The following is a 22,514-nucleotide window of genomic DNA, read 5'->3' on the forward strand; positions in this document are numbered from 1 at the left end:
TGTGTGAGGCTGTTATGATGTTGTGTGAGCTTGTGCTCTCAAGGGATGTGTCAATATAGCATTTCTGTGCTGATACAATAAAAGGTTAAGAAACTGAATTTAATTAACTTATTAAAGTTTTACATTACTTAATCTCAACGTCTTGTTTAAGGAATCTTGTGAAAATTTCTTTCTGGTATAGGAGTGTTACACTTGACATATACTGTCAACTTCTTCTATTCTTAGTTGTGATTATCGGCTGTAAATTCAATATCAGGTGGAAAAAAAAAAGATTATTTATTAGCAAACAATATATTGGCCGGTGATATCTGGATGTGATATAATGTAATAATTTTTGTGCATGATAAAGTTGTGTAATGATGTTGTGTAATAGCACACTCCACCTGCTCTTTAATCTCCTGCAGCTTGTTGCTCTGCTCGCGGATGTCGTGGAGCAGCTGCAGAGCCTTGTCATCCTCCTGAGAGACTTCCACGCGAGCCTGTTCCAAGCTGCGTTTCAAGCTCTACACACACACACACACAAAAACAAACACAATTATGCAGAGACAGGACAACTGTCATATTCGATGATGCAAAGGAGGACACAATACAATAAGTCTTCCTAAAGGCACCTCTGTCACAGACCATCGACACAGGGCATCATATCTATTGATCTGTACTACACACATTTGAGCTTCAGTGAGATAATGTTAGATATAAAATAATAAATGGGGTCTTCACATAGCCCTCACTGCAGCTAGAGATAAAGCATATATGCATTGCCCTGGCTTGATAAATATATTTACTGATGGATTTAGACCAAGCACGGCATACTATTCCTTCATCACAAATAAAGCACTAATATACAGTACCAGTCAGAGGTTCAGTTATTTATTCTTATTTTCTACGCACTGTGTTCCACATTTAAATTAATAGTGAAGACGCCAAAACAATTAAAGTATGATCAAAAAGTGATAAAATAAATAAATGAATAAATAAATAACAATAAATCTTCTTCTTCAATTTTTTAAATTACACATTTTGTATATCATGAAACCTTCTAAACATTTGTTCAAGAGTACTACCATACCATACCAAGACTACTAGCTTAACGTGCTTCACTGTTAGTAAGCCTAAAGAAATGGCCTGGACATTTGGGAGCTGCTGTTTGATACTGCACATGGCAAGTAATAGGAATAGTAATTATCAGCATCATCCACGAGCATTAGGCCTTGAAAAACATGGACATGCACACACCCAAAGTTCTTTAACACAAATGTCACTGTGATGTGTTTTGTGTTTGCACAGAATTCATTTCTCCAACAATGCTACACTGAACATGACTATATATGTTTCTCTTTGAAGCACAATCCAAGCACTTAAGCATAGGTCTTTAGTAGTGATGTATCAATGCTTACACTGGCAGCAGGTGTCAGCCATACCATGCTCATTTACTTCTGATACTAACATCTGATACCATAAGATACATTGTGACATAAGCCTAGTCTACACCGCACCGCTAATGAAAAAATGACGCAAGCTAGCAGTTTACAAGGGTCTGCACACACATTTAAATGTTTCTGACACCGTGGCAGTCGGATACAAAGGTCACTTTTAACATTCTGCCTTGGCATATGCCAGACAGCACACACAAACATAAGGGCTCTCAAGTGGCACAAACGTCAAGAAGAACCATCATCAACAAGCCTTGGCCCGATCATCAGAAAACAGAGTTCAGTCCCTGGTGAAGCAACAGCCACCCATGACCAAGTGACCAAAAGAAAACACAATTGGCCTTGCTCTCTCTGCGGTGGATAGGATGGAACAATTATTATTTAAGAATAAGGAGTAAAGAAAAAAAAACACTATCACAACCACTTCCCCGATACCGTGGTATGCATGTAGGCTAGCAAAACAGGATTTAAAAAATGACTGGCAGAACCAAAGTAGAAAAAGACTTACGAAGTATAAACTTTAATATAGTGATTCATTTTATTGTCTCTGTAAAGTTGAGGAGAGACAGTGCTGTCTGACTGTGTACATCACCACCTGCTTTTAGTTTAGTTTGTTCAGTACTCAGGTTCAGTGTGTTCTTTCGAATGAAACAGCTTTTCAATAACTATCTAGACAGAAGTGTCTGTAAAGGCTGCATTTCACATAGCATGCCAATCAGACGAAGCATGTCATACTATGTATAAATCATAAGCTTGGTCCATACATGACAGTCTGTTCAAACGTACAGTGTGAGATACCAAAAAACAAAATTTCTAAAATCACACTGTGAATATCTGGCTTTAGAAGACTCGACAAATTAGCTCCATGGTTGCGATTGCTGGTTTCACTGTGCTACAGAGACTGTTGTTGAAAGAGACAGATCAAAACTATGAAACATACTTTACTTACAGCAGAACAGAAGCGTTTTTCTGATGTGGAAGAAAAAACTCTTTTCCACTGCAATGCTACTCGATCCAAGGTAACTCAAGTTAGCATTGCCAGCTAATAAATGTCAAAATCAGCTAGATTGTAATGATTTACCTGTTAAGGTACAATGTACTCATTTACACTAGCAACTACTTAATTTGAAGTTACACAGTATTAGACTCTGTATCGGCAAGTACTTAAAATGTACTCTAACTTGCCCTGAAAAATGTGGTATAGATGCATCCCATCAAAATTCCTTTGAGATTACACACAGATTCAATCAGAGGTGTCCAAACTTTTGATTGGTGCTGTAGATGAGAACTCTAAGCAGCTTAACGCAAAAGTAAACCTAGGTAAATCACGGAAAGCTGAATGTGATAGAGTTGAAGGCACTCACACTGCATTCGGTGATATAGGTGGCGAGGTCCTGCTCTAGGATGCTCCTTTGTGTCTCTGAGGCTTTGAGCTCCACATCTTTCTGCTGGAGCACCGACTCCAGGTCCGTCATCTTACGCTGGAAGCGTGAAATCTCCTGCTCCATCTGTGCCGCCACAAACACAAGCACCAGATCTAAATGCATTTTACAGCAACGCTCTTTTAAACTGTTTCTTAGGTTACCGCCCATGATGTTCTCTGGTATTATTCATAAAATATACATGGTTATTTTTTATGATTGAGTTCATTATTGTTTGGCACTGTTTAAAATGTCTGATTACTCGATAAAGGTCATAAGAATTGGTAGTACACTTGGTTAATAAGATAACTGAAAGTGACAGGCCAGCTTTATTCACATAAATAATAAAAATATGAAAAGCAACAAAGCTATATTCACATATACATACATTAAAATGTCGCAAAACCAAAATTCATATGGCATGTGGCACAAGGGTTCTCAAGTGGTGCAGCTGTCTAAGCCTTCTAAGTGGAATCAGCTATGACTAAAATGGGGAGATACCTGAAAAAATGATTATAGAAATAAAACTATAAACACTATCACAAGCACTTCCCCAATAAAGGTGGACTCATGTAGGCAGTTCGAAAAGAAGCGGTGGTTGGTTTCACAGGTCTCGAGCCTATGTTAGCCTTCACCCTCCTAGCACTGGTAGTAACGTGTGATTGGGGGAGTCCTAAGTAGTGGGTGGAACTGAGGACGACTAAATTAGGGAGAAAATCGGGTTTAAAAAAAAAAAAAAAAAAAAAAAAAAAAAAAAAAAAATTTTAAAACTAATGTTGGCCTATTTGCAATATAAATTTGTACTATTTAATTTTTGTATTCATTTTCAGCAAAAAAAAATTCTGGTTGCCAAAATTTCTCTGCATTTATAGTAAATATATCCACTTCCAACACTTCACAATTATGTCTGCTTTAATTTTAACTATTAGCTTGCATACAAATACCAATTACAAAAACAGTGTTTCTAAAAACCCCTACTGCAGTATTCTGTGGATTTTTTTGCTTTGACTATTATTTCTTTGCCACACTACAACACCTCTGTACAGGGACAAAGACTATTTAATTTCTTTTAAAAGCTGTGCAAGTTACAATATGACATACCACAGGCAATGATGCAGCTATATCTTGTACCAGAGACATTATAAAGGAGAATACAGCTCACTGATAGGGAAAAGAATTGGAAAGGTTATAGCGCTCAACATGGTGTCTGTTTACAGGTTCTGCCTTTAAATAAAAAAGAGCCAGTCTTTTTGGCTCTGGGTAAAGCCCCCCTTGTTCTGGAGATCTGCGCAAGCACAGTAGCCTGAATGAGATTTCAGATGTCAGATTTTACCAATTCTTTTTGAAATTGTAATTTGGCCTTGACTTTCTAGTAGTATGGTCTCTTCCACACATTCAAAGTGAAAGGAGCTTGGTCTTGTTAGACTGGAAATAACTGCCCAGTGGCAATGTTAAGATGACCGCTAAGTGAACAGATTTTCTTTCTTCTTTCACCCACCCATAGATCAGCCCCTACCACCCCTAAAATGGAAAGGACAGAACTTCTCCCTCATACCAGAGTAGTTTGCCTGGGAGCACCTACAACAAAAGAAAAACCTATGATCCTCACCACATCTACTGGCAGAATTCACCACAACAAGCAAGATTAAAGTTCTGAGTTCTTGTGTTCCTCAAAGTTCTGCAGACTTTTTAGTAGGTCTCAAAAAAGTTCAGTATTTATGTTAAGATAACAATATAGAAAAATTTTGAATCCAGTGGAAGCAGTAGGTACCAGGGGTCTTTTGTCAAGTAACGCACACAAGCACTGACTGATGCCAGCACTCATGAACATGAAGACCAGTGTAAGGATACATACAGAAGGCAACTTGGCTACTAATTAAACTGTGCTGTGAAAATCGATCAATTAATTGAGGCTATTAATAAAATTGAAGGTCGGATCGACTGTGGGCTCCAAAAAGGAAGGCTAGGAATCCCATTACTCCTTTATAGGTTTAAACGAACAGTAATTACACAGTGAATTAACATGAAAAATGCAGGGAGAAATTTATTCTCGCTGCGCACTCACAGCTTCTTTGAAAAATCTTTGACTATTTCACATGGGAGCTCAAAAAAAATGTAACACTTGGGCCGTCATCATCAATGACCTTTACCGTACAGAAACTGATACATTCAGCATGTATAGTGCTGACCGTTAACTGCAGAGTTCATAAAAATGGCCAAACAATAAAAAATAATCTTAGCTGAAAAGCAAACTATGCATACAGCAATGTGCAAAAGCACCGACCTGACTTTTAATTATTTAATTCAGTGAAAACAGCCATAAGAACATTCAGTGTTAAAAAAAAAAACAGAAAACAAACAAAAATGTGCACAAATAAATATAAACATAAAGTTAATTCTTTGCTTTTATTATGGCTTCCACTTTTTTTCAACTTTTATTTTTTCAACAAAATCTGCAGTGATATTTTTCCACACCTCCAAAGTACACTCTTAAAATTGCACTGCACTTTCTGCTTCTCACAATCCAATTAATCCCAAACACATGATGTCAAATAGGTTTGGACTTTGGGCTTGCCAGTCCATTGTTCTGAGAAGACCAGGAGCTTCTTTGTTTGATTTGCATTTTTTCTTTTTTCAGTAAAAACGTCGGGACAGCTACACATCCTGTCAGACCCATAGCACTGAGTTGTCTTCTCCCAGTGGACAGATGGATCAGAAATGCTGGTGGATTTTATATCTTGAGCAAGAGTGGAGCTTGATTTTCTCCTTTCTCTCAAAGGTGAAAATGCAGCTTATCAGATGGTAAGAATTTTAGTGGCTTACCAGGTCTTGCATGAGTGACAGGTGTCTAACTTTCTCTCTATCTGTTAATAATGTTTTGAAAAACTAGTTTGTTTTTTTTCATGCAAACACTCCCCTTATATGCAAGTGGATTGTCTTATATCTAATCTCCTCAGATACGTCTCCTAAAAAATGAAGACCTTGTACTTAATCACCATTTTAACTGGAAATTTAATAAATGTATATACACATGTACACAAATATAACAAACATACACCAAAACATGTTGAAATGCATAATGATATGTGTATCTATCAAGGTATTTTCTGAAAATAAATTTCCAACTAATTACTGATGATGCACTATTTTTGTAAATTGCGGATTACTTTTTTTGTACACACACACCCACACCCACACACACACCCACACACCCACACCCACACACACACACACACACAGGCCACTGAAGAGTAATCCTACCTTGTGACATTTGTCTTGGGTGTCTTGAAGTTCTTTGCTTTTGAGGTGCAGTTTTTTTTCCATGGAGTTGGTCTTGGCCGGAGAGTTGAGGCCTGCCGCCACTGATCTAAAACCACAGAGACAAAGAGGACAGTTAAAACAATTACACAAATTATTTTAGTCTCAAATTAGCACCATGAAACACACCATGATGGAAAATCAGAAAAAAAATAAAGTCAAAGACACACACACACACAGTCAATCCACACTTTCCATCTGCATTTGATCTTGCTCTGAATTCATTATTCATCAAACACAAAGTGGAGCCTCTTTACTTGCCATTCATAATCCACAGTAGCTCAACAGTGGTTTGATCACAATTTGTGAACATTACTGACTTCTTAAACAATTTGCATCCGAAGGGAGAGATTTTGGTTCACGTTCAAAAACATCTCAGAATAGAAAACCGAAACCCAGAGATATTAAACTACAAAGGGATCCTACAAAATCTGTGTATACTGCAGAATTCAAATACTGTGAGTGAGTCTCCAAATAAACCTAAAAAGTCTAGGAACTCTAAAATAGTAGTCACCAACCCTTTTCTACAGAGTTTATATCCAAACTGCATCTAAAATACTGCATTCTCCTTACCCAACACTAACGCATCTGATTCAGCCAATCAGGGACTTCTAAAAAAGTTAATTAGCTGTAGCAGATGTTTCAGATCTTGGCTGAAACTAGACTCTGCAGGATGGTTCATCTCCAGAGCCAGGGTTGGGGACCACTGCTCTAAATTAAGTACTCTAGGCTGAAAGAAAAACAAAGAAGTGCTAACTGATGCCTGCGTCTTTCAATAAATGCAGACTGCAAATGTGCATTCTAACTAATTTTGACATTCAGGTAAACCTAAGAATTACAAATCAATTATTCAGATATGAAACAGACTTAGGCTTAAAATATTAGCAGCACACAGAAAAATTTGAACGCATTAAAATTTCTCAAAAATAGCCGTGGGAAATAAAAAAAAATTGTAATAGAAGCTGCCTCTTCAAATGAGCTCAGGTTCAAGAGGATTTATTGTCATTTCAGCTACATACAGAAGTACACAGTGAAACAAAACAAAGTTTCTCCAAGACCATGGTGCAACACAAAAATATGATCTAATAAGCTAACAGGCTAATCCATACATTGTCAGAAAGAAGGTGCTATGCAGGTACATTTTTGTTCACACATTCACAATGTACTCTCAATACAACAATACTCTTAAGATCCAACTGTGTGTCTTAAATGAGTGTTTCCTGGGGAAAGGTAAATTTTTATAGTCCTAATCTAATGTTCTGAAATACAATAATATCAGAAAAAGGCTGGAGCCAACACAATGTGTACAGAGTCAATGAACAGGACCTTTCCTGTGTGGAGTTCTCCCTGTGTCTGCGTGGGTTTCCTTCCGCAGACCAAAGACATTTAGCCAGGCCAATTGGAGACACTATATTGCTCCTAGATGTGAATGTGTGTGTACTGCATTAGAATATGGTACAGTTATTTTCCCCAACTAAAGGGATTTCAATCATTTTATTAGTGTTGCACTGATACCCATGCCATATCTGTGCCATACTGGCACTTTTCATAGAGAAAACACGCCAACAGGAGACGCTTACCTGAATGGTTGAGCCAGGCTTATTTCAGTGATCACTTGTCTACCGCATTGTATTTACAGTTTGATTAAAGGTAAGTCATTAATCGGGTAAAGCGTAAGAAACCACCAGACTCTCTGTGTAATGATAGCATTGATAGCCTTGATTTAGCCTTTAGCATAGCAGCCCACTAGCCATCTGCGAAGTGCCTCTGTCAGTCAGCTGTATCACTCAGCAGTGGGGTGTTGCGGCCTTGTCCTTCAACCAAGCCAGGAGGAAATCCTGAAAGTAGCTACTACTGACACCATGATCAATGATATTTACTAAACTCTGCTGGAGTGTGACACTCAGAGATATAACAAGACACACGTCTAAGACAAATGATTTATGAAATTTGCTTATTTCTTAGCTATGAAGCTAATTCTAATGTTTTTATCATGTAAGCTTTTTTGCATGTATTTTCAATCTCAAGGAAAACATTTTGCTTCGCTCAACTCTCGTATGGTTCTGTGCAGCTGTAAACATTTTGTATGAGCATAGTGCATCACTTTTCACAGCACAAACAGTGTTAGTTACCTAGTAAACACAGCAAGGAAGCAAGACGGCTAATAAGGGAATGAACAAATAAACAAATCATTAATCACAATTACTTTTATAACAATTACTCTGCTAAAATATAAGGACTGTGACAACCATACTTATGAACTTGTATAATGTTTTAAAAATTTAAACAAGGGATTGCTTATTGATAAGATATAACAATGCATTCCTATTGATAACAATATCACAGTGTCCACAGTCAGCTTACATGATAAACATGGCTACCACTCTCACTGTCCTCCCTGCCAAAGACCATTTATTCTCTCTTTCATCCCTCCATTACTCCTTACCACCGTAACTGCTGAGGAGGGAAAAGATGGAGAGGGAAACCAAGTGAAAGATGATGTGTGAGAGAGTAAATGAGGGAGGGAGTCATCAGGCTGTACAAGGAGAAAGCTAAAGCGCTAATCACACTACAGAGAGAGAGAGAGAGAGAGAGAGAGAGAGAGACACTCATGGGACAGAGTGTGAAATCACTGTTGATATTAACGTTTGTTAACATGTGTGAATGCTAGACAGAGAGCGAGACAGAGAGAGACATTATAAAATGGTATTATAACTTATGTCCCCAGAAGAGCATTAAATTAGTTTAATTACTCATTTGCACAGAAACAATTACCAAACTTTTCAAAAGTTTATTTTAACAAGAGGAACCCAATTCTGCATACTTGACCACTGCAGCCCTGTTTTTGTCTAATTCTTATTCCCCTCTCTGCAGGAGCCTTAAATAACTGAATCACTCAGTCAGAGCCTGCCCTGGGCAGTTTTTAAACCATTTAACACATTCCACGGTCATTTAGAGTGCAGACTTTACGGAGCATATATGTGGACTTTTAAGCATGGAAGCTGAACATTCAGCCATTTAAAGCATTTTCCAATTAGGGCAGATTTAAGATTTGAACCGATGGATGACCAGCACACTCTGTTTTTCAGTAAGTGCTACTGCCTGGCTATTCATCCTAACCACCTCAGAAGCAGGCTCAGCACTTTAGGCTTTTAAGTGTGTCTGGGGTAAAGTGTGTGTAAAACCTCTAAAGCCTCTAGACCATTTTCTGACAAGGATCAATGCAGGCCAGGGCCATAAAGTGATGACAATAAATATCTACATCAAATATTGTAATACCTCTCTGTTCTTCAACCCAATAATGCACTGGAAAAACAATGCACTGAATTTAAATAGATTCAAATTTTAACCACTTGCAGATGAATAAAACATTGCATCAACACAATATTGTCTTTCAGTTTACTTATTTTTGGCAATAATCATACTGCTGTAATATGTTTATATTTGTGTGTAAACTCTTCCAAGAGCACAGCGACAACTCACCAAGAAGCCACAAAAGAATAGTGATGTATATCTAAACACCTACAGGCCTTGCTCACCTTAGATAAGATCAGTGTCCATAACTCCTTCATTAGAAAGAGCCTGAGTAAAAAGTGCATCCATGGGAAAGCTGCAAGCTGAAAAATCACTGCTAACGAAGAGGAAAACTGCCTCACATTTGCCAAAATACACCTTCATGAAACCCAAGGTTTTTGGAATATGGTTTTGTGGACTGTTGAGTAGAAAGTGGAACTTTTAAAAGTAAAACATGGTGGTGGTAGTGTGATGATGTGTGGATGCTTTGCCACTCCAGCAATAATGGAGCAGAAATTCAGCTCTTCTGCAGTAGAATGTTCAGTCATCAACCCAGAAACTGAGTGTCTCAAAAGAAACAAAATTAAGGTTTTGGAGTAGTCTTGTCCTGACTTGACCCCTGATAAGATGCTATGGCAGGACTTTAAGAGGGCAGTTCAAGATCGAAAGCCCTTCAACATGTCAGAATAAAAACAACTTGGCAATGAAGAGTTTCTCCTCAGTGATGTGAGAGACTGATGACCAGTTATAGGAAGTGGTAGGCTGCAGCTGTTACATATAAAGACGGCAGTTAGGAACAAGTACTTTTTCATGGCATTGCAATTACCAATATAACGATGTAGAAAAGTGTGTCATGGCCAAGTCACCCAGCCTGATCAACTAATAGTATTAGTACTAACAGTATGAATTATCTCTGTTTGCAATTATCAGTTTACAATGTGTTGCTAGAGTGATGGATTCATTTGTCCAAAATTAATGTGTCTTCAAATTCGAGTCAAAACCGCAGCTAAACGTAGAAAGCTCGTAAAAGCAACACTGCAAATGCTGTTTAATTACCTGTCATTGATATTGTTGTTAACATACAATAAAGTGAGCATATATAACAATATTCACAGACAGATAGGGCAATATGAAGTATCGGCATCGGCTCAGGATTTTCTTATCAAAGGGGCTCATTTCGTCACATTGTTTGTGAACCACTTGAGGACACCTCTGAGAGATAAATGCATTTCAGCTGTCACAGTAAATATGGATATAGACAGAACTGTACCCACAAGCAGCATGTTATCACCTTAAACCAAGCAATTTGGCACCTCTGAGATAGGAACACAGGCATAAGTCATTTTCTTCTTAAATCATTTAACCCTGGCAACTCGGCATGGATCCATGCAGCGAGGCTTTATATCACTGCCTGAGCCTATTTTACACATATGCATGCATGCACGCACGCGCACACACACAAAGCAGTGTTCTTGTGGGTTACCTGGCTCTGCTGTCTGTAGTTTTAGAGAAGCAAATTAGTTATGTTAATCTGACAGAAGATGGAGCCTGATCAGGGTTGTGCGTTTTGTGCAAGTGTGTGTGTATGTGTGTGTGTGCATGTGTGCATGTGTGTGCGCATGTGTGTGCGTGTGTGCGCATTCAGAACAGCTGCCGCTTTATTACGAAAACCCAAACTTCAAGCTGTAGAGGACCCTTGCCAGGTTCTGGTTACAGCCCATTGAGCCAGATGAGTAGCTCTGTCCTGATTGGACGGTTTGTCCCAGTGTCTGTCTATATGAAACATAAGACCTCTGTCTATATGTATTTTCACTTGTAGTTGTTAATATTTATTATGCAAGCTGTAATGACAGGAAGTATCTGACAAAGATAATGGGAAAAAATGGATGTATATAAATGCATGATAATGTACGAAATGATTTTGTCCTCCACATACAATTATTATACACTGCATTAAAGTGTATTGAAAATAACTCATTAACTGAAAATTCACTGTCAAGCATGAGTGCTACAATACTTCCTACTGCCAAAATAATTATATTTCTTGTGGTGTGCATATAGCAATCAGTATCTCGCTAACTCTATTCATCAACACTGTTAACTTTCTAGCCACTTTGCCTTTCTCTTTAAGCCTGTAAACGGCTGTTTTTGACTGAGTCTGGCTGATCCCTGTGTTTTAAACTGCTTGGCATAATCGCTTAATTAAAATAAATAAATAAATTTTTTTTTAAATTATTAATTTTTTAAAAAGTCTTGTTGACATTCAGTTCTTATCTATGATTCTTCACAGTTGTATTTTTTATTTTTTTACTAATCACTCACCATCAAGTTGTTAAAAACACTGAAGCAACGGTTGCTGCGCTTGACCTCAACATTGGACATGTGCGCTGGGGTCATGATGTTGGACAAAACTAAACTCTTTCAGAATTGCTCCACTTACGCCACCATCACTGTTAGAATCGTATTCAAAGTAACTCCGAACTACACTGTTGTTTCCTTCCAACAAGCTTTGCCAATTTAGAATGGCTAAATTAGAACAAAATCTAATTACACTCAGCTGTCCTGCGAGCCATAAGATTTTTAGCAACATCACCATCTGCTGGGCGTCTTCACATATGGAACCCACCTTTATAAAGCCATGAATAGATGTTATACAATACAAAAATTATTATTTTTTTTCTATGAAACTACTTTCTGCTTATACTGCAGTGAGCATTATAGTTTTGATTTAGTTTTCATATTTTTTTTAATTTCAGTTAAGGAGTATATTTTTCATTGCTAGCTTTCATTTCTGTCATGGTTTTCGTTAACAATAATAACAGAGTGGTTAATAACAATAATAACAGAGAGGTCCAGAGTGGTTGGAAAGCACCAAACACACAACAATGTGAAAATGAGTATAAACAAAAAGCTCATTTAGCTATGTTAGCTGAAAATGGTGAAACAGCTTGTTGGTATAAAGTTGGCAAAAAGGTAAATATGCACAAACACGCTTAGTCATGATGCACTCTAGATATTTAAATGCTGGCAGCTTTTGAGAGCAATGAAAATTATTCCACTGAAAGCAGCTGGGAACAGCACCAACTTTAAAGCATGAACATCCATCAGTGTAACGTTAGCTGGCAGCATTTCCTTCATATTTCAAAGCTTTTACCTAACCCATTTTTCCTACTCCATGTCAAAATAAACCAAGAAATGTGAAAGGGCCTATTTTCAAAGCACGTGGTGCATTTAACACCTTAGCCCTTTAAGTTTGATGCAAAAAGTGGCTATTTCTGCAGGTTTTCCTGTTCTTTTTTGTTGAAAATGTGATTTCTGAATGATGCAGTTGCATCTGCTTGACTTGCAAAGAATGTGATCTAACAAAAGCCAGAACCTTGTGGAACCTTGCAGTTTGTCCTACAAACCACCTGTCTGAACAAGCAAACACAGGAATAGGAATGCAAGTCACACATCAGCCACACTTGAACTCTGATTACACAAATAATTAGAAAGCCGATCCATACTACTTTTTCTGTATAAATAAATGTTCTAGATGTCAGTCAGGTTTAATGTGAAATGCTCAGTTCTAGAGAAACTTGTTCACAGTAGTGGTGATAGGAACCAGATGTCTGAAGAGTTTAATACCTCTAAAAGCTCTGTCACAAGTTAGAACACGAAATGTTTATGAATATGCAGCCTGTTGCCGGAGATATTGTTTTTCGACAGTTTTGAGAAGGTTCTGCCCTAAAATATATATTTTAAAATACATGGCAAAGCAGTGCATGCAGAGTGTTGTAAGGTAAAAAAGTCCCTAAAGAAAACTTCTTTTTCCAGATTTAAAATTATTTTGCCAATATTAATGTTACATATAACGTCCCCAATTACTCAGCATAATTCTAGTCAAAACAAGCGCCTCTCAGGTGATGTAACATTGAGCTGCACAATGACGCTGCGTTAGAGATCTGTCTGGCTTTACATATCTCAGAGAAAGCTTGTGCCAGCTTTCATCATCCCAGCTTGGATCTAGCTAATGTGTTTTAAAAAAAATTATATATATATATATATATATATATATATATATATATATATATATATATATATATATATATATATATAGACACACACACACACACACACACACACACACACACACACACACACACACATATATATATATATATATATATATATATATATATATATATATATATATATATATATATATATATATATAAACACACACGCATGTCATCTTATTATCTGATACAGATCAAACCAGAGATTCAATCACTTGAACTAATACAGCCAGTGAAAATCCATAACAGCTACCTATTTTCATTGTTGCAGCAGTTTACAAATGGCTTACAAGTTACCAGTATGTTGAATTGTAGACTTGAAAAGAAAATGAATGCATGGCCATCCTTCATCACAGATGACTATCAATCCAGTTGAGCCAACTGACCATGCCCATCAAATAAGAGGGAGCTAATAATCTATGTCTATAAAGCCTTGAATATAAAGCGTTCAATAAATGAAAACAAAACAGCAGAGAGAGAAAAACCAAGCCATTTTCCCCAATGCAACTTCTGTCAGCTATGAATCAGATTTGTGGAAGTGACTAGTGACACATGAAAAAGCTCTAAAAATACAGCCTAGAATCCCAACACCCATCACACATATGACAGCAAGAGCAATTACTGATAGCGCAGCACTGAGAATGCACAAATCAGAGAGAGAGACAGCGCTAAGAGGACAGAGAAGAAGGGGAGAGAGAGAATAAATTCAAAGAAGAAGAGAAAGGAGGAGAAAAGATAGAGAGAAAGAAGACAGGGAGAGAAGTTAAGAAGAAGGAGTAGAGAGGAAAGAAAAATAAGGCAGAAAAGATAACAGTGGACAAAAGAACAGCAAGAGAAAGAAGATGGGGGAAAAATTGAGAAAGAAGAAAAAGTAGTAGAAAATGGGCAGAGAGAAACAAGAAAAAGGAGAAAGACAAAAAAGAGAAAGGAGGACATAAGAGAGAGAAAGAGAAAGGAGAAGAGAAATGAGAAAAAAGAAAGGGGAGGATGGAAACAGCAAGAGAGATTTGAAATAGAGCAGAAGATACAAATAGAGAAAAAAGAGGAGGAGAGATACAGACCGAGAGGGAGACAGAGACAGGTAGATGTAGACAGACATAACAGATGGAGATATCGAGAAAAGGGGGGAAATATAAATTTCCTCCCATTTATATGCAAATGAGGGGGACAGAGAGAGAAATCCAAAAAGGAGCAGAACATAGATTGATAAATAGATAGATAGCGTGAGAAAGGCAGAGAAGGGAGAGTAAAACAGAAAGAGAGAGACAGAGAAATCTAGAGAGAGAGAGAAAGAAAAAATGACATAGAAAGACAGACTCAGAAAGAAGAGAAAGAAAAAGAGAAAGAAAAAGAAAGTGAGTGTTTTAGAGAGGGTGATATTGCGCGGTAGAGCTTCTAAACAAACAAACAAAAGCCAAGCAGCTCATGTGTATTCATGGTCTGACCACATGACTGACAGCTAGCCAGCAGAGAGCAGCACCCCTGGGGCAAGGGACATAATATAGCAATCACCGGCCAAAGACAGAGAGCGAGCGGACGAGAGACAGAGCAATAGAGAGAACATGATAGCACTGATTGAAGCAGATGCACTGGCTGACTGCAGAGGCACTGTTTTCATTTCCAAATGCTTCAAACAGTCCAACCTGATGTCTTCTCGCACAACCCAAAGCTTCTCGCTCAGAAACAAACAAAGATGAAAGGCTGCTGAAAAAAGAGCAACCAAACAAGACAGAACCCTTGACTTGTGTGCCAAATAAGAAAGTAATAGCTACTGGATTCAAAGACATACTGATGTAGGATTATAGAATTGAATGAAATCTGAATACAATTACCTTCTTTTATTTTTAAATCCTTGTGGAAGTAAATATTGTACTGTTGCAGAATTCCTGCAAAGAACATTATTATCTGAACAGTAAATAACAGCAGAGCTAGTTATAGTTTCATATTTATTCAAATTCTAGTTGACATTTAGTCATTATAATGAAAAAATTAAAGTTCATATAAAAAGATATACACAAGCTTTCAAGTTTTTGGTATCACTTATTATATTACTGTCATTATTATTATTAATTGCTGTTACTTTTTATTTTACACACACACACACACACACACACACACACACACACACACACACACACAGTATCTCACAAAAGTGAGTATATCCCTCACACTTCTGCAAATATTTTATTATCTTTTTATGGGATAACACTATAGAAGTGAAACTTGGATATAACTTAAAGTAGTCAGTGTACAGCTTGTATAGCAGTATAGATTTACTGCCCTCTGAAAAGAACTCAACAAACAGCCATTAATGTCTAAATAGCTGGCAAGACAAGTGAGTCCACCTCACAGTGAACATGTCCAAATTGTGCCCAACTGTGTCATTGTCCCAGGTGTCATGTGACTCAGAGATACAAGGTTTCTGGTGTGAATGAAGAGCAGAGCTGTTAAATTTGGTGTTTTGGGTACAATTCGTTCATACTGGTCACTGGATATTCAACATGGCACCTCATAGCAAAGAACTCTCTAAGGATGTGAGAAATAAAATTGTTGCTCTCCACAAAGATAGCCTAGGCTAGAAGAAGATTGCTAAAACCCTGAAACTGAGCTATAGCACGCTGGCCAAGTTCATACAGCTGTTTTCCAGGACAGGTTCCACTTGGAACAGACCTCGCCAGGGTCTACCAAAGAAGTCCACGTGTTGAGCATCATATCCAGAGGTTGGTTTAAAAAAAAAAAGGATGGTCAAAGTCTCCTTTCCAGCACCTTGGCATAGACTTTGCCTGGGAGGCTGAGCAGTGCGATACCTCGATAGTTAGCACACACCCACCGGTCCCCTTTTTTAAAAATAGGTACCACCACCCCGGTCTGTTCCCGAGGTCCATGTATTATCAGCCACGACAGCTCCACAATATCCAGAGCCTTAAGCATCTCCAGACGAATCTCATCCACCCCTGGTGCCTTGCCACTAAAGAGCTTGCCAACTACCTCAGTGACCTCCACCAGGGAAGGAAGCCTCCAGCCCTGACTCCCATGAGGGAGGTATGTCTCCCGGATTAAGGAGTTCCTCAATGTGCTCCTTCCAACGACTGACAATATCCTCATTTGAAGTCAAAGTTTCTCCATCCTTGCCAAATACAGCTTGGGCACAGCCACCCCGACCACTCCTGAGCTGCCGGACAGTTATCCAGAACCTCCTTGAAGCCGAACGATAGTCTTTTTCCATGGCTTCACAAAACACCTCCCACGCCCTGGATTGTGTGCCTGCCACTGTTGTGGCTGCCACTTTTTTTGCCTGTCAGTACCTATCTGCTGAGCCGGGAGTCCTTCGTACCATCCAGTCTAAAGGCCTCTTTCAGCCATAGCTACACCTGGCAGCTTCCAGGAGGTGGAGGTTTTGAAAGGGGTTCATTCAGACTCCATGTCCACTACGTCCTCTGGGACATGAGAAAAGCTCTCCCAGAGGCGGGAGTTGAAATCATTCCAAACAGGGGTCTCCGACAGTCGTTCCCAGCACACCCTCTCTATTTGCTTGGGCCTACTGGATCTGACCATCACTCTTTCCTGCCATCTGATCCAAATCACCACCAGATGGTGATCAGTTGACAGCTCAGCACCTCTCTTCAAAACATTTGGTCCCAAGTCAGATGAAACGATAACAAAGTTGATCATTGACCTTTAACCCAAGGAGCTCTGGTACCATGTACACTTATGAGCATCCTTGTGTTCGAACTTGGTGTTCGTTATGGACAATCCATGCCTGGCACAGAAGTCCAATAACAATTCACTATTCGCGTTTAGATCGGGCAGGCCACTCTTCCCAACCACGCATCTCCAGGTCTCCCAGTCATTGCCAACATGAGCACTGAAGTCCCCCAGTAAGACTACGGCGAACCCCGCGCACTGGACCGCTCCCCCATGCTGGACTTTGCGGATGGTGGGCCCACATGGTGTTCCCACGTTGCTTCTTCGTGCTGAGCCCAGCCAGATTATGTGGGCTGTCCCCAGCCAAGTTACGTGGGCTGCCTGGCCACCGAGGGATGCAACCCCCAGGCCTGGCTCCAGGGGTAAGTCCTGGTGACCCTCTATCGGCAGGGTACATGATCGTCTGTGTCCGTTTTTCATGGAGGGTATATATATACATATATACACATACACAATTAAGACTACAATAACAATACAATTAATTTTTACAATATGCATCAGATGTGTTATTATGTGCTGTTATATGACAAGGTACAACAAAATGTACATATATTGCAAAGCAGCCAGTATTTAAGGAGGGAAGCAATTTGGCTAATAAAAATGCAGCATTAACGTAAACAGTGTACAGCTGTTTCATATTATACATACTGTCACTTTTACAGCCTAATCTATTGCTTTTATATAAACTGCTAGCTCTTACCTTCTGGCTGAAAGAAGTAAGAAGAGAATTTTAGTGTGGCTCTCACCAAATGGTGGACTAAAGGAACCTCTACAACTGAGTACTGGAGCAAGCAGGTAGCAATAAACATTCTTGTGGAGCGAGTTATTTGTTTCACGCATTGAGAAGTTAACTTTCTATTTGCCAGTTTCTTATCGGAATTTTCCATTCCATTTTAAGTGGAGCAGCAGTAACATGTAACTACTGCTCTATTTAAGGCAGAACAGAAATTTAGAATAAACAGTTGGCTAACTTTACACTTTCTGCTTACTCTGGTAACTGATGCATTTGGGTGATACTTAGATGTTAGCCCATGTATTTGATACTTGCATTTAGCAATGTAGGCATATGGTCACCATTCAATCTATCACTTTTTCTCATTGTCGTACTCAACTGGGAAGCTGTTCCTTCAGCAAGGATGAATTTGCTTGTTGCAGTTAAGCTTGCTATTTTAAAAAGTATAGCTGATTAACCATCTAAGGGTAATCAAACCAATTTTTCTCTTTCCAAGAGGTGCGCAGGGGAGGGTTTTTTTGTTTGTTTGTGGTTTTAACTTTTAGACATACCATGGATTGTGTTAAATTAGAACTTCAGAATCCATTGCCTGTATCAAGTACTGCAGCGTCCCTAGCAGCTTCACTTCTCATGTGACTGTGATGAAATGATTTCAATGTGTATTACTTAAAATACCACAGAGCTTATACCATGTACTGGTGTTGGGCTGGTATCAGCAGAAAACACCAGACATGGGAGGGGAAAAGAAATCTAGCCTGAAATATATTGTGTGATGTTATAATGTTAGCTGTATATTTCTGTCTGTGGGGTGCTGGCATTGGACTATTTTGAGACTGTACTTGGTTTAGTTAAGCAGGTTTAGTTAAACACTGCCACCCCACACTGCGGATTGGGGTTAAATTCCCAGTCTAGGCAAGCACACCATGCCATACCAATAAGAGTCATTGGCAAAACTCCTAAGGCAACATTAGTTTCCCTCTATATCATGATTAAACTGGATAAGAAGTCTGCCAAATGCATAAAACGTAGACACTCATTAGACTGAAAAAATATCAGATCAGATGTTAGCCAATACTCAAGGTTTCAATATCGCTATTGGAAAAGACAAAAGTGGTTTCCCTACATCTATCATTAGTTCTTTTTCAGAAGATTTTAACAATACCACAATAATGCTGGTGTATTTGTTTTATTTTGGTGTCAAATATGATGAGATATTTTCATATCGCCACATTCTCACTGCCAAATAACACTGCTGAGGACTAGCTGGGCGTAACATTTCTTTTTGGCCATTATCGTTGTTTTTGCCTCTTAGGCCTTAGTTGTGTCCAGGCAACTACACCAAAGTATGTTTTTTCGCGATCAGTCCACATGTGCCATTTAGGCAGAAAACGAATGGTCTATAGAGAGTTCCACTGAGCTCAAAAGATGGAAGCAGCAGACATGCTGGCTATATACAAAAGAGGAGATATTTTTGGGCTTGCTTGCCTAATTCCATAAAGAGCTCTGATGTGAAAGCTCGCACAATGCCTCATTCTCTACCTGTGAGATCTATTGTGTACCTCTGGATAGGCTATTGCTAGAACACTCTTACAGACTCTTAACATCACTCTCCTTGTTAATTAACACTATATCAGGAGACAGACAGAGAGAGAACAAGAGAGCAGGGGCTAGATAAGCAGAAATAATATGTACATCTTGGCATCACAAAGTGTCTGCAATAGCAGAGGGGGTGAACATTGCTGACAGAAGAGGTCCAGCTACCTGAGAGAAGAGGTGAAGGTCTGTTCTGTTTTGCTAGTCAAACCGGCAGATTTTAAATGATGGGATAGGGTACAAAACAGGAAATATCTGATGTGTAAATTCTATTTTTTAGGATTAGCACTTATGTTAAGTACAACATTCAGTAATTGCTCATGTAAATGAATGATCTCATTTAAACAGTAAAATTATACAGGACTTCTATTATGATAGCAGTGGCATTCGAGGCAGTGTGCTATACAATCACCAGTTTAAGACTCATTAGAAATTTGTTGATCCTTTGCTGGTAAAATCAGTGCTCTCTACGGATTTGTTGATAATTCCTTTCATAATTTTAACATAAGCCCACAGCTGTAAGACTCCAAGATGATTTATACTTGTATTCTCATCCACACAGGTGTCTGCATTTATTTAGATTCATGAATAGAGTTAGATAAATTTTCTCTTGAAAGTGATGCCAATTACTTTCATGCTAATATCAGTAGTAAGTTAATGTCACAATCCATGCAACTTCACAGTGACAATTATAAAAATAACAATCTGCTAACTGGTCATGTACTAGTACTAGTAATAGCTAAATGAAAGCGCTTATACAGAAAAATGAAGGAAAATTCCAACTGAAGTCAGACAGCTCAAACATAAAGAGAAGCACTAACTGCTTTTATTTCATGTTATTTGGTTGTTGTTTCAATAAATACGTTTCCTCTTTCTTCCATTATTTGTTAGTCTTATATTGGTACCAAGGGTTTGAGAGTGACATTTAATGATGCATTGTGTCAATTTCTGCTTGATGCTTGCACATGTGCATTTTTACAATGGTCATAAGTCGATCAGTCAGTGACTCAGTAGGAGACATGGACACTTGTAGTCTAGCAAAAAATATAGCAGGGGTTCTCAACTCTCTATAGCAGGGGTTCTCAACCTTTTCCACCCCAAGGCCCACCTGTTTATAACATCGAAGCATAGCAATCCACAGTTAAACTAAAATCAACCTTTCTTTTCTTGAATGCTGACACTGAAAACCTGAAAATTAGCTCCTGAAACAGATCAGATTGGACATTCTAGTTGTCAGTAAATTTTCCTAAATTTGCAGCTATGTTAAAAAAAAACATAAAACATGTTAAAATACTACAAGGTTGTAGTGTTGTTAAAAGGGGGAGAAAAGAAAAAAAATAGAAATGTAGGAGGTAAATGTGTTTTCACTGAAAATACTCCACTGGCTTTTCCAAAAGAGTAAATATTTGGCGTTGAGATGTCTCTAGTTTTGAGGGGTTTTGTGATTCATTTGAAATACACCACACTCCATTCACCGGGCTTTTGGATTAGTGTCATCACAATTAACAATAATGGTAACTTGATATCTTCTTCTTTGTGGTTGGCCTAACAATTTGGGTTTAACCACTCTGATGCTTGACCAAATATAAGCCCTGCAATCCATGAGTTGAAATTAAACATCTCTTCTCTATTATTTTATGACTCATTTATTGTTTTTAGCAGCAGCAGCTTGTGCTCAATGTCTAAAGAGTCAGTCGTTAAAATAGTCGTCATGCTGACTGTATGGCACAGACGTGCCTTTAGAAGAGAAGTAAACCCAGCACTTCCGATGAATTCCTTCGTTTGATCACAGAGAGCATTTCCATCAGCAATGAACTGAACAGGGTTCGCTTTAAAGTGGACTAAGACCCACTGCTGGACCGGTTCAGCTGTTTATTTCAGAGTTGAATATAGGTGGAGTGTTCACATATATCAAAATGGAGCAAACTAAAAAAAAGGCGTGATAAGTCCACACCAAACAAAGCAGCCTGAGAAAGATTTGCATTTCTGGCTAGCTGTATGCATCGTGCACTCAAGGCTGCATTGTCTCAGACTGATGATGCTTAATTTGTCTGCACTGGCAACATTTTTACTTGTACGTCTCTGTTAATACTTTTATTGGTTATAGTGTGAAAACTTTTCATTCTTACATTTTTATTTAATAAGTGAATCTTTTTCCATATATGTTTTTGACTTACAGTGATGTTACTGGCCTCACTCTGAGTACCATTAGAGGGTGCCTCACGGCCCACAGGTTGAAAAACCCTGGTCTATAGGCTCCTTCAAAACTTCAGAATCTATCTGCTGAAAATGCTATCTGGCACTAAATAGTCTTGTGAAGTGCCCGATAGTAGTATAACGTGTTGAGGCTATCCTTAAAAGAACATTCCTCTATTATGGGAAAATGTCAACATTTTTGCAACGAATATCATTAATGTGAAAATTGACAATCAAGAGTATAGCAGAGGACAAGCAAAAGTAAATATTGGTTAGATAATAGCTTTAATTTCCGTTTATTGAGGCTTAGGGTGGTACTGTTATTTTATATTCACTAACTCACTTGTTAAATGTTCTTAAAAACCTTGAGTTAAAAACCCTTATTGTCACGCTTCATGGCTGCTGACAGTTCTGCCATGATTTAATGTTTTCTCAGTTCACCCTCACCTCCTCCTCTCAGCTCCATTCATGAAATGTGAAAAGAGCCAAAGGGACAATGGTATTTATGCTCTGGGCTTATGTTATACATTTCATTAATTCTCAAAGAAACCACATCAAACTCACTAACTCCTAATACCAGTCAGACAAGCTCATTTTTACACTTCCCATGAGCATCATTATACTAGAAGAAGTACAAAATAGTATCCAACCATGATAAACAATGTAGTAAGCAATCAATTATCAACTTCAGCAGAAAGGCACCATTGTGGCCCAGCAAATTTCTGTAGAGACCCAAGCCCCTTAACCCAGACATGCAGAGCAT

At 38.4% G+C, this 22,514-nt stretch overlaps 1 protein-coding gene across 1 annotated transcript in view; it reads right to left on the reverse strand.

Moving 5' to 3' along the window:
• cita (citron rho-interacting serine/threonine kinase a) overlaps nucleotides 1-22,514 on the reverse strand; it is a 149,873-nt gene that overhangs the window by 85,134 nt on the left and 42,225 nt on the right. The window contains exons 10-12 of the mRNA XM_017701679.2: nucleotides 6,116-6,221; nucleotides 2,798-2,941; nucleotides 384-503 (exon numbers count right to left, since the gene is read on the reverse strand). Of these exons, the coding sequence (XP_017557168.1) occupies nucleotides 384-503; nucleotides 2,798-2,941; nucleotides 6,116-6,221 (370 nt within the window). The remainder of the gene's footprint in view (nucleotides 1-383; nucleotides 504-2,797; nucleotides 2,942-6,115; nucleotides 6,222-22,514) is intronic.

This window comes from Pygocentrus nattereri, chromosome 23 (genome assembly GCF_015220715.1).
Source record: "Pygocentrus nattereri isolate fPygNat1 chromosome 23, fPygNat1.pri, whole genome shotgun sequence".
In the NCBI taxonomy this organism is placed as follows: Eukaryota; Metazoa; Chordata; class Actinopteri; order Characiformes; family Serrasalmidae; genus Pygocentrus; species Pygocentrus nattereri.